The sequence below is a fragment of the Xyrauchen texanus genome, chromosome 29 (genome assembly GCF_025860055.1).
Source record: "Xyrauchen texanus isolate HMW12.3.18 chromosome 29, RBS_HiC_50CHRs, whole genome shotgun sequence".
Classification (NCBI taxonomy): Eukaryota; Metazoa; Chordata; class Actinopteri; order Cypriniformes; family Catostomidae; genus Xyrauchen; species Xyrauchen texanus.
This window is the reverse complement of record NC_068304.1, coordinates 27,241,913-27,254,796: the sequence shown is the minus strand read 5'-3', so window position 1 is coordinate 27,254,796 and position 12,884 is coordinate 27,241,913. Positions and strand designations below refer to the sequence as shown.

At 38.5% G+C, this 12,884-nt stretch overlaps 1 protein-coding gene across 3 annotated transcripts; it reads left to right on the top strand.

Annotated features, from left to right (window-relative positions):
* The first annotated feature begins 6,445 nt into the window (after positions 1-6,445).
* LOC127622939 (protein FosB-like) lies at positions 6,446-12,417 on the top strand. Of its 3 annotated transcripts, XM_052097131.1 has the most exons (6): positions 6,446-6,722; positions 6,904-7,091; positions 8,892-9,224; positions 9,425-9,532; positions 9,939-10,253; positions 10,393-12,417. In XM_052097131.1, exons 1-6 carry the CDS (start codon positions 6,659-6,661, stop codon positions 10,456-10,458), a joined length of 1,074 nt encoding a protein of 357 aa, XP_051953091.1. In that variant the 5' UTR covers positions 6,446-6,658; the 3' UTR covers positions 10,459-12,417. The 3 variants fall into 3 exon arrangements, with proteins under 3 accessions (XP_051953091.1, XP_051953089.1, XP_051953090.1); XM_052097129.1 differs by having other exon boundaries at positions 6,447-6,722; positions 9,939-12,417; XM_052097130.1 differs by having other exon boundaries at positions 6,447-6,722; positions 6,827-7,091; positions 9,939-12,417.
* The last annotated feature ends 467 nt before the right edge of the window (positions 12,418-12,884 follow it).

Genomic DNA, 12,884 nt, shown 5'->3' with positions numbered 1-12,884 from the left:
AACAAACCAAGTCAAACAATATGGCTCTGAAATGGAGCCCAAAAAAAAAGGAAAATGGAGCTTATTTTGCATAAAGCCAAATGAACACATGAGAAACCTATGAGCACCATTGGGGCAGTTTAAACTGAAATGCAAATAAACATATTTTCCTATCCATTGTTCTTCCAATAACACACAAACAGCAGCCATGCAGTCTAAGAAACAACAAAACATGCGATTAACATTTTAGGTAACTCCCTCTGCATGCAAGCTAGACAAATTACCATGCCAAATCACCTGCCTTATTTGTTGTCACCACCTGGGATAACTTGCCTAACCTTCTGAATGCCACAAGGAAAGTGCAATGGATAACAAATTTAATTAAAAAAAGAATACGCTTCATTTCTACTGTTGAAAACAGAATATATTACTCATTAAAATGTTTACAAATATGTGTAGACTTCTGACTAAGCATATGTCCACATGCACTCATAGGTTCACAGGGTTAAAGGGGTCATGACATGGTTTTTTTTATTGTATTATTATGTTCCCTTAGGTGCAATTATAGTATTAATATATTTTTTTTTAAGAAAAACTTTTAAAATCTAGTGATTTATGACCTTTTCCCACCCTGTTTCTCATCCTCTGATTCAAACAGTCTGTTTTGGGGGCGTTTTCCATTTAAGACTTCAGTGTTAACGCCCACTGTTATGATTGGCTAACGTCAGTGCCTATGTATCAATTATTGACGCCCCCAGCCAGAACAATATGCAAGTAAACTAAGTAAAAACACTGTGATTATTCATAATGAATGAAATTGCGCTTTAAAAAGTAGTTTAAAGTTTAAAATAGATTAGGCCTACTTACAGTTTGCGTCGTCGTTGTTCCCAGAATAGTCGGCACGGACTTATCTTTGAGCAACAGTTTTCTGACAAAGAAAGCATCATATTGAGATTTGTTCTCAAAACAGTCATCCTTAAAATGTACAGAACAAACGCTTAAGTTAACACTGCCGTGACTGGAACGTCCGCAAAAAATAAACTGCATCCATTTTTCCCTGACGTCTGGATCTTTCGGCAGCTTATTCAGAGGTTTTGTTTGACCACAGCCAGGAACAGCACATCTGTGTGGCATCGTAATTTTCCTGTGCACAAGTAGTCTCTGTCAGAGCTCGCTGTCCATCGACTGAACACTTGTGAGGCGCACGGCGATACTGAAATGAGCGTAGTTGTCTTGCGCTTAAAGCGTAGTTATCTTGTGCTGGAGGCGGTCATATGCAAACGCTGTTACGTCACTTCTAACCGACACGTCACTTCTAACCATGAATCCAGAACGAGCTGTATTTTGAGCTTGATTAAATAAATGATTCGTTTAGAATGGGGAGGACGTCTTAAAATATTAAACTTGCAGGACGTTTTAATGATACAAAGACCTCTTATATACCAAAAGATCAAGGCAAATCTGGTTTCTCATGTCATGACCCCTTTAAACACTCTGCAAGCAAATTAATCACATGAATCAATCCTTTAGGATTTGTTCTTTTTTAATTCTGGAATGTTCTGTTCTCCTGCTATAGCTGATTTTAGGATTTAACCAAGTCATGAAATTAGTAACATTTTACTTATCAAAATTTCAGTTTATGCATCAGGACAGTCTATTACTAAAGCTGCTTCTGGTTTTCAGTTTCACTTCATTTACCACATAACTCATTAACTATCTTCAAAACAACTGTGTTGCATCACACCAAATAGACCATAAGGATAAGAGCTGACAGAAGCAAATCACTGCCAGTGGGACTGTCCCAAATATGAGTGTGCTTGTAAATACTTTGTTTTGCATTAAATAATATAGGAACATTAGCATGTTCTTGACTATGCTTATTAATGATTATTCTTATTAATGATTGCTTGCCCAACACATAGGGGACTATGGACAACAAACATGGTTTACCTAACTATGGCATTGAGGCATCAATGGCTATCAAACAGGATCACTTAAGCCCAGTTTACACATATTCTGCCTCTGGTAAGCACTCACAATTGTAAATTACATTTTTATTTTCATTAGTGAATATTTTAATCACCCAAGACAAGTCAGTGGCAGCACAGTAACACAGTAAATTTAGAAAATATCCTGCACCTTTTTGCTAAATAATATTTGCAGAGATGGTACATTACAGTTACACACCACATGTAACAAACTGTTCAAACTTCTTATATTTCAGATACTACATTGCGTATAACATTGTACTAACACTATTCTGATGTTTACGTGTGTCTAATGAAGACCTAACAAGACATGTTTTATCTAAAACATGTAAATGGTACCAGCATTGTATGTACGACACCAAGCAAATTCCTTGTATAACAGCAAAATAATATATTTTTAAAAACTCATCATTTATCTAAGTTTATCTATTTCAGATGCTTGGAATTTCTCTTCACAAAAGAAAGTCTTCACTACTTTGATCTGCTATGTTACGGTGTACAAAGGAATTGCTGTGTAACTATAACAAATGCTTAATCATCAAGTTAGAATTATTTCTAGTTAACATACAAATGAGATTCACAAATATATGTTAGGAGTTTCACAAAAATGAAGTGAATTCACCAAAATATTTAATGAGACACTTTCTGCAATTCATAAAATGCACAGGAAGCGATTCACAAATAAATGCTAGGCAGTGTTATGTTTGCGAGTTACAATCATGTAAATTATTTGTAAATCATTTTTTATTGCAAATCTCATTTTATTTGATTGTTTTGTGAATTTTTGTGAAACTCACATGTTTTTAATATATTTATTTGGGAACAAACTATATTCGTGAATCTCGAATTGTGTTAATTAGAAACAATACTGACCCCATGTTATGTTCAATAAGTCCATATGCACATATGGTTTTTTGCATCGAATTATGATTTACGAAACTGGATGATCCACTGTTTAGAGTTTCAAAACAGCCCATAATGATACGTGCAGAAACCTCAGTCCCAAGTTTTCATTACAGAGACGGAATGAAAGAGCATATTATTTATCATCCACAGCAAAACTGAAATATATATATATATATATATATATATATATATATATATATATATATATATATATTTGTGGATTTCATTCAACTTTAAAAAAGGGACGTCTTAATCAGTTCTACTACCATTCAAATACTTTTACTCCGCAGGCTAAAGGCCTCAACTGTTCATGCAACCCCAAAGTTATTCAACAGAAACAGTCAAATTAGTTTGCAGTAATTCAGAAGTTAGGTAAAACGATCTAGTGTAATTTTCGACGTAGGGAAGCACTTTTTTTGTGGGGAAAAATATGTTATTGTTCTGACTTTATTAGCAGCCTGCTAGCATACGATAACAAGAGACAACTATTAGATTTATACACATTTCGTGCAATCTATGACAACAAACTAGTATGCAATCGTCGTTTTGATACAATGCAGAGCTGCAATCTATTATGTTACTAACATGACAGCTGGTGTCCGTTTGCAGCTGCTCTGTGGTGTAGACAAAACGATTAGCAAGCTGGCTATTTAGCTAAATTGACTTACAGCACCAAAACACAACAACTACTTTCAGCCTACGTGGACGGTCAAACCCCATAAAAAGCTCAAATATGGTACCATTCGCCAGTCAAGACTTTGTAAAAGTGTACTATGTGCAGACACAAAACCGCACTGTCTCTCGTCTGACTCTAAACTCACGGCAGAGGCAACATACGATTTGTGTGCCGCCTCTTTAAGAGTTACCACGGAAACTGGTTGCTACGCAGCAAAAACAAAAAAGTACCAACCGTCGTGACGTCCTTGCGTCAGACGTGCGGGAACGGCGTTTCCACGGCGACGAAACGTTGTATACATATGCAGTTTGTAGAAGACGCCTGGTTGTTTGCTTTCATAATCTGTATCGTTTTATTTTGCATTTAACCACGGAAATGTGAGACGGTGAAAGTTTGTTTATTATCTTTCCTATTGTTCCCCTACTTCTGTACATTTCTTCACGGGAGTGGAAATGTTATGGTGTGAATCAACGGAATTTCATTTAATCATGTGGCTCAACAAACAATAACACAGTGACATACATGAACAATGTGACATTAAATGAGGCTCGCTGTCACACTTTTGTAGAGCTAACTATCTGGTTAATCATAAAGGATCATTCATATAATTTCACTGACATAGCAACAGGTTTATTTATGCGTATATATGTTGTGTTCTGGCGGGTATTGTTCAAATGTTTGCCGCATTAGTAGTTATAATGTCAGCCACTGGAGAGAGCGTTCTCAAGTGGTGCACTAAAACAAACAATATATGTTAATTATAACAAAAACAATTCGCTGGACTTAATTAAAATGAGGAAAACTTCCCACGCAATTAGTTAAAAAAATTCCTACAAAAAAAAAAAAAAAACGATTTGGTTTGAACTGACTTGCTCTAGTTCTTCAAACATAATTTTGTCAGACCAATTCGATAAGAGGCCTAATTATCTGTCTTAAGTTGGTCCAACTGATCACATTTTATGATTCATTAGTATATGCCAGGAGAGCAAGATAAAAGACAGTGAAACATTTGAAATGCTAGGTTATAAGCAACTGCTTGTAGCAATAAGCAGCATTTAAATCTAACTTTACCGCACAAAGTCCATCCTCAATCTAAGAGCAAGCGCCAATCTTAACCGCATTGGTAACTCCAAACGCAGCCTAACAAAAAATATTGTTTAAATGCCAATACAACACAACATTTGACATGAACAAATCTCCTCCTATTCTTATCTTACTCAGAAATGCAGAAAATAACACTTGGTTTCAACATTTGTTCACCCTATCCAGTGGCATGCAAAGCATGCTGGGAAATGGAAATCTCCTGCCCAGTTTCCTCATTGCTGCAAAAAGTATTCATGTACTCCTAACTCAAATTGATTGAGTAAACCTAGTTTTTACACATGTAATTGAATAGAAAGTAATTAAATCAAGTTAAGACAAAATGTTCTAGAATTGTGTTTCTTTAATTCAGTTTAATTAAGTAAACTAAACAACCTGCAAAACTCCTTTTTTTTAGTGATGCTGACTAATTGTTGTTGTTATCCCAATTCTTCCCCATCCTCGAGCTAAGATGTGCACTGCTGCATATATACCCCCGTCAAATTGCCTGGTGTTTTATATTTTTTCTTAAAACATATAGTTTCTTCTTGCGTTTATTTCAGAATTAAGTCACTAACAAGCCACACTCATTTTGTTTAACACAATGAAGAACAATGAATCACATTTGTTCCTACATGAAATGAAATGTGTTGTGACAGTATATGATACTAACTGTGATTACCGTCACCACAGCCCACTGTCCGACTTGGAACTGCTGTGAGAGCTTCTTGAAAATGGCGAAGGAAAGTCGTAAAGCTATAATGAGCGCTTTGTTTGCTGAACAATAACGTGAGTACATACAGTAGGCAGACAAACTCAACTGATCATCATGCATTATCTATATTTGTATGATTTTAATATATTTTATTAAAATATGGTTTAAAATACTTATTCTGAATGAGAAATTATCTTAAAGCAATAGTCTGAACTTTTCATTTTTTATTAAAGAATATAAAAAAACAATGCTGAAATTATATTGACTTAGGCCTATATAGATTTCTAAAAATAACAAAAAAGGTAGATGCTGTTCTCAAACTTACCCACAGTAGACAACTGGTAATGCTAATCTCTGCCCCGACCGGTTCTCTTCTGTTAACAGCGGAGGAACCTTCAGTGTTTCGGGGATTCCGTGGGGCGTGTCAGTGAGAGTGTTTACAGTGGAGTCAAAACTGTTGAAAGCGGGATTCCCTCCTTAGCTTAATCACCTCAGCAAAACAAATGACTCCTTCAATTATCTTAACAAATCCTTTCTGTTTTATCTTAATATGTGACTAAAACATGCATATTTCCACCAGAAACTAATTTCATATATAGCCTACGGTTTTTTTATTATGTTTATGTAGGGCTGAAATAGTCGTTTCTTTGTTGTGATAATCTTTTTTACTCAGTAGGCTATGTCTAACTGTAACTTACCATGTTGTGCACGTGATAAATTGTAAGATCATTTAGGAGAATATTTATATATATTGACTTCAATGGGGATAAATAAGTTGATTTTAACCTGGTAATAACATATAAAATGGTATAAAGCTAGTTTATTTTCTTTCTTTCCTTTTTGCAAACCGTGTTATTTCTAAATATTGCCCATGTAAGCCATGTAACAATTAAAAATATCTTGTGGAACTAATAGTAAACGTACCTATTCTTGACCGCGATCGAGCTGTCTCTTTCTGTGGGTGAGGGAATCCCTTACACGTCATATTGCTTAGATACCGAAAACAAAAACACTGCTTTTGGACCATATATGGGCACCTACGTCAGCGGAACACCAGTAAGGGGCGGAGCCAGGACTCCCTACTTTACAATGCGTTCTCAGGCTTCATTCACAAGACGAAGAGCTGCTGCCGAAACACGGATCACATCGTTTACTCCCGTTTGAAATAAGCACATTCCGGATTATTTTATGGATTTATGAATGCATATTTTAAAGGGAAATTCACACGGATTGTACCACGAACTGGGAAGTGTTACCCAAGGAGAGATTGGAATTTAGAAGTTTCCTCCAGCAGGGAACTGGATTGATGCCTTAATGCAACTATTTTGGAAAGAGACTAAGGGCATCTTGACGAAGACTCAAAGTAAAACGTTTTACGGTAGGTGATTCACAACCTTAAATATAACGCGAATATCGACCTGATGAAGTTCAGCATGTAAAGCATGACACATTTCAGCATGCACTTTCTCTTTTGCATTACAGTTTACAAAAGCAAATGTTTGAGAAGAGTTAATGACCTAACAGAAATGCGCTTCAGTGTGACTGTTGTTGGGTGACAGGTGACATCCCGTTCTCGCCGGGCACAGTAGGTGTTTCGGTTTCTCTCGGCTCCACCAGGGAGATGTTTCAGGGGTTCCCCGGAGACCCCGACACCGGCTCCCGTGAAAGCTCGTCTCCTTCTCTTGAATCTCAGTACCTGTCGTCCGTGGAATCCTTCGGGAGCCCGCCCACCACCAGCGCACCGCAAGTAAGTCACAGTATTTCACCCTGTATAAATATCGTGTTGGTCTGTATATAGAGATGTTTTGGTAAAATGGTATGATCGCTGTCAGATTTGCTTAGTTTTGGTCTGCTAAATGCAAGCGATTTTCGAAAGTATTTAGGGGAATGCATTTTAATTTGAGTGAAAAGAATATAATAGAATATACTAGCAATGTTGTTGCTGTCGCTAAGCGTGAACACTCGAAACGCTAAGCAGAGTATACTGACAAGTCAGCACGCGCGCTGAATCAGGCCGGTAGCAACGTGGTAGGTTTACAGCACGCCGCGAAACAGATGACAAAGCTGTGGAACTCTCCGACGTTCGCACACAAAGCTCCGCCTTTCCACTCAGTCCTCCTGCTCGCGCTTCTCAGACTTCGTCGTGACGTCAATGCGTTCTATTTTGGAGTGTTACCTTGCGTTGCTATGGACAGAGAGGGGAGGGGGCATTCGAGACCGGTGATTGGCTATGGCGACGTCTTCGAATCTGCGTGGCCTTTTGCCTAACGCTTTTATTTGAATGTTAATGAAACATGGAATTCTCTCTGGCATCACTGGGCTCATCTTTTTTCCTAAAAAAAGAAACCACCACTGTGGCTCAATCAGCTCACTAGCTCCCTATGTCGTGAATCAATATATCGTGAATACGAGTTCGGACACTGGTAAGGGTACACTGTGAATGAATCACAGGTTAATGAGCTCGCGCATCGAAGCGCAGCTGTTATTTTTCAGCACCACCGCTGTTAATGCTTGCTGTAAATTTTCTTTGAAGATATTCAATAGGCCTACGTACAGTGTTATTATAACAGATAAATGGCATAAATAAATACAAATATATAGAAGTGTATTTACAACCTTTTAACAACTCAATTATTTAAAATATTGTTTCACTTTCATGGTAATTATGAATGAAAGACATTACAAACAACATCTGTTTTAAAGAGAAAATACGGCTTGGACCTAATTGTTTTACACTTGTGTTGGTCATCAAACCACTTGAGAGACAGAGGACATGACGTTTCCGGTAAGGCAACATAGTGAGCACCGATTCTCCCTGGTTTTTACGGTGCATTGTGGGATTTTTCGGGAGCAAACGTTTCAGTGTACTGGAACAATTTAGAATGAGAAAATGACTCATTTGATCAGGGCTCTGACTACTGAACTAGGGACGCACACCACACTAATATAGGTTTTACTTCTAAATCTGGTTTGCAGCCTTTCAACAGAAATCTGTACTGCTGTATTGTTTACAAATCTCAAGATACCATACTGATACAACATATATTTGTTTATATTATTGTATCTCTCTCACTATCTGTATATATTTTAATCTGTATTAAATTATTCGAGAGCTGTTATCCCCTTCTTTCTTATAATTCCTATTCCTGTACTTCTTATTTATTGTCAGTCCAGGGTCAGCAGCTGCCAAGTCAAATTCCTTGTCTTACCTGGCTGGTCAATAAAGGATCTTCTAATTCTGTGGTTTAGTTTACTCATATAAGTAATTCATCCTAAAAATATTTTGATTACTTGTGTCATTTCTGGAAAAACATGATCAATTTAATATTTTAATAAAACAGCAAACTCTGATGAGGTTTTCTGATGCTAACCTCTTATTTTTTTAGCTTTTTGATAACCCTTAGTCTCTATGTCTAAATGGTTGAACCATTATAAATCTAACGGGAAAGCGTCATTATTTTACATGGTGGCAATAGAAAACTTAGCTTTGATATTGCAAGCAGGTGAGGCCCATTGTTTTATACTGTTTATGTGTTTTGGTTTCCAGGAGTGTGTATCTGCCACTGGCGGGGTAGGGGTGGGTGGTGGGTCAATAGGCTCCGGGCCAGGGGTGGACATGCCCAGCTCATTTGTGCCCACAGTCACGGCAATAACCACCAGCCAGGATCTACAGTGGATGGTGCAGCCCACTCTCATTTCCTCCGTGGCACCAGGGCAAAGCGTTGCGGGTCCCAGCACCATGACGCAACCTGTTGCCTTGGATCCCTATGACCTGCCAGGCACAAGCTATTCAACTGGTGGAGGCTTCATCCCGCCAAGCTCTGATACTCCTGGTCCAGTGCGACAGTCTAGGAGCCGGCGCCGAACACGAGATGAAACGGTGAGTGAGGACCATGGTGGATGGGATGGTTTGTGTTTGATCAGAGCCAACATTTCAGAGCATGATTTTATGTATTTGATCATTTGCTTTTATTTGTCTGGTTCCAAATGTGATTGATCGAAAAAGACATCAGTGTAAAAACAAATTTGTTATAAGAAACAATATATAATAAAATGATGAGTTTGTTCTTCTGTTCACAGCTTACCCCTGAGGAGGAGGAGAAAAGACGTGTTAGAAGAGAGAGAAATAAGATGGCTGCCGCTAAGTGCAGGAACCGCCGGCGTGAGCTCACAGACAAGTTACAGTCGGTGAGGGATGCTGTACTCAAATATGATTACATTTGTTACATCCTACTAGTTGCTACAAACGTGCATGAGAACTACTACACTCATAACGTGTCAATTTTGCCTAGTTATTCTCATAACCTTCTGTTGCATATTGTAATTAGAAGGGGCTAGTTTAAACAAAGAGTGTATTAATGATAGTAATTATATTATGGGGACTGACTAAGTTCAGCTATTTCACAATTAAGAAAATGGAACTCCCTCCAAGTATTACATTCCTGCTGTTAAAGCAATCTTTGAAATTCCAGCAACATGTATTTGTTTTGTGTCTTTTGTGCAACTACTTGGGTACACTTATTTCCTGTCCTCATTTCATATGATCATGTAATCTCTGTCCCCTTGTGTCCTCCTCTTGTCTCTCCAAACTTAGGAGACAGACATGTTGGAGGAGGAGAAAGCTGAGCTAGAGGCAGAGATATCTGAGCTGCAAAAGGAGAAAGAACGTCTGGAGTTTGTCCTGGTTGCGCACCAGCCCGGCTGCAAAATCCCCTATCAGGACCAGCCGCCTGCGCAGCTGCAGCAGACTTCCCCAGAGATGGCTTCTGTCTCTGTGGTGGGCTTGACTGTGAAGGAGGACTCTTTCTACCTGCCGCCCGCCTACTCGTCCCACCACCACCACGTCCCGGTTTCACAGCCCACGCCGACACAGCCAGTCCCAGGACTGCAGCAAGGGATGATCCAGGAGGTAGCCTTTTCTAGTTCTTTCTATGGGCAGGGTCAGCCGGCGCCGGACGGCCCGTGCCTTGTTGCCGACAGTGGCGGTAACCCTGACGCCGGCAGCTACATCCCCTCATACACATCTTCATTTGTGTTCACCTACCCAGAGGGAGCCTGCGGGGCCAGCGCTAACCAGCGAACCAGCAGCAGCGATCAGTCCTCTGATTCCCTGAACTCACCCTCGCTTCTTGCACTTTGAGAGCTATGCTGCCTCCGCTTGCTTATCAACAAAAATACAAATACATATATAATTTCAAACTTTTGGCATTGCGTTATTCTGGTGCAGATAAACTGGGCTTGACAACTCATGTTCAGTGAGGTTGTATTAATCTATTACACCCTTGTACATTAAGGCCCTGATATTTAAATGTAAGCTGCGTTAGCATCTAAATGACTTCATCAGATGATGTAAGTGTATATTAATTCACAATGAATTCAGGCTTAATATCGAGATGAGTCACTGGCCCATACACACATGCTCTCACACACTTAAATTGTCATAGGTTTGTGACACATACAGTAATAATAAAAACACATTAGTACACTCCCCCTTGCTTATACCTTTTCTTGCTCCATCTTACATTGTTGTATCATCTCCCTCCTTTTCTCTCTATCCATGCCAGTTGCCTGCAGTGTATTTGACTAAGCAGAAAAAGGCAGCGAAGAACTGTTGTGGCTTTTGTGGGTTTTGTCTTTATTGGGTCAGATTGCCTTGCTACACTTCTTTCTTCATCCAGTTCATCCACACCTCCGACTTCTATCACAAAAGGACATTGCCACATACTCTCTAGCTACCTATCTATCTCTTAATTTTTCCTCCGTTGCCCATCTCCACACCTGTTTCTCCTCTCTCCTGTCTCTATGTACCTCTGGTTCTCTCTGAAGTCTTCAGCCCCTGAGAGCCCGCTGGACCCTGAAAGCCCATGGAACCTTGAGTGAGTGCCAGCAACATCCCAACACCACAGACTCCCCTCGCATGGACCGGCCTGCTGCAATGCATAGTGGAACTCAGAGCCTTTCACAATGAGCAGACATTTCAAAACATCTAAACAAACCAGTCACAGCACGCAGATCAGCATCAGCAAACACCATCTCAGGCAAAAGGCACAGGACTCTTTATACTTTCTCAGCAATGAGGATTTGATTGGATGAGTGAAGACAGTGTAGACTTGGGCAAGGCCAGCAAAGGAACTTCAACAGGCAGGTGCTAAAAGAGGCCTTGGAATCTGCAGGTATGAGATTGTGAGAAATAAGAATCTCAATCTGATGGATTGATAGTATTAATTTGACCTGCTCAGCAGCAGTGCCACATGTCACATCCTGCTGGTCCTTATATTTCTGGAGAGCTTTGACACAATGTCATAACCTTTTGCCGTTATTGAGAGAATTAGAGGTTCGTTTTGTATGTTTCATTCTGTGTTTCAATGATAGTATTAACTCTGATCTAAAAAAAAAAAGTCTTAACTGATGATTGCAAACAAGGGTGGTTCTTATTGCGATAGTGTCAGCATTAGTGTCAGTCAGTGTCTGGGTCTGAAGAGCATTAAAAAGACTAAAGATATAAACAACCTCTTGGTTTTGGATGAGTGGCCTCTGTTCTTCTAAAAGTCCTTGACATAGTCTTTGAGTTGTGGATCTGGTTTAACACAGCTCTAGGCTTTGATTATGAATGGAAGTCACAGAGGACTACATCTCCATTATTTATTTCTTTAAGGGGGTTGTTAAAGTGAAAAAAGCACAAACGCTGGCTACTGACAGAAGGATGAGGTGTAACAGTGGCCTAAGCAATGGGAAGTGCTATGAATATGAAACTTTTACTTTCCTGTGAATGTTGATGGTTTTTTTACTGTTTTGAGTTACTGATTTTTTATCATGCTTTTTCTCTTTTGCTCTCGATTGTGCCGTTGCTGCCAAATGGAAGAATTTTATGGGGCCTGATTGCTGCTCCTTCTCTCTGTTACTGTTGTCTTATTGCAATTATCACAATTATTGTTATTATTTTTATTTCATAGTTATCTCATTTTGGCAACTAAAAAGGCATGTTGTGTACTATGAACGTTTTTATGTTATAAACTATATATAAAATATCTATTATGTATGTTTGTGTGTGTGTGTATGTATGTATATATATATATATATATATATATATATATATATATATATATATATATATATATATATATATATATATATACATACATATCTACAATGATTGTAATATATGAGTGTTCAGAAAATGTTATTTTTGTCAATGAAGATACAAGGGAGAGCTTGATGCACTTGGTTTTGGTTAAAATATAGATATTTTTCTAAAAGAAAAAAAATATTATAATAAATAAGAACAGACTGCCTTTCCCTTAATATGAAAAGCATTGTCACTGCCTTTCATACAAAATGTGTAATTGTATTGATGACTGTATTCAAACTGTGGCACATACAGTGATATATATGCATCACAGGTTTGTGGAGGCTATCCACTGCTTTTTGCTGTGCTTGAATCGTCAACATGAGGTTGGTTCCACAGCCCTTGTTCATCAACCCCTGTGGACAAAACACACTGGACGCAAAAATATCTATAAATGCAAAATAAATAAATATG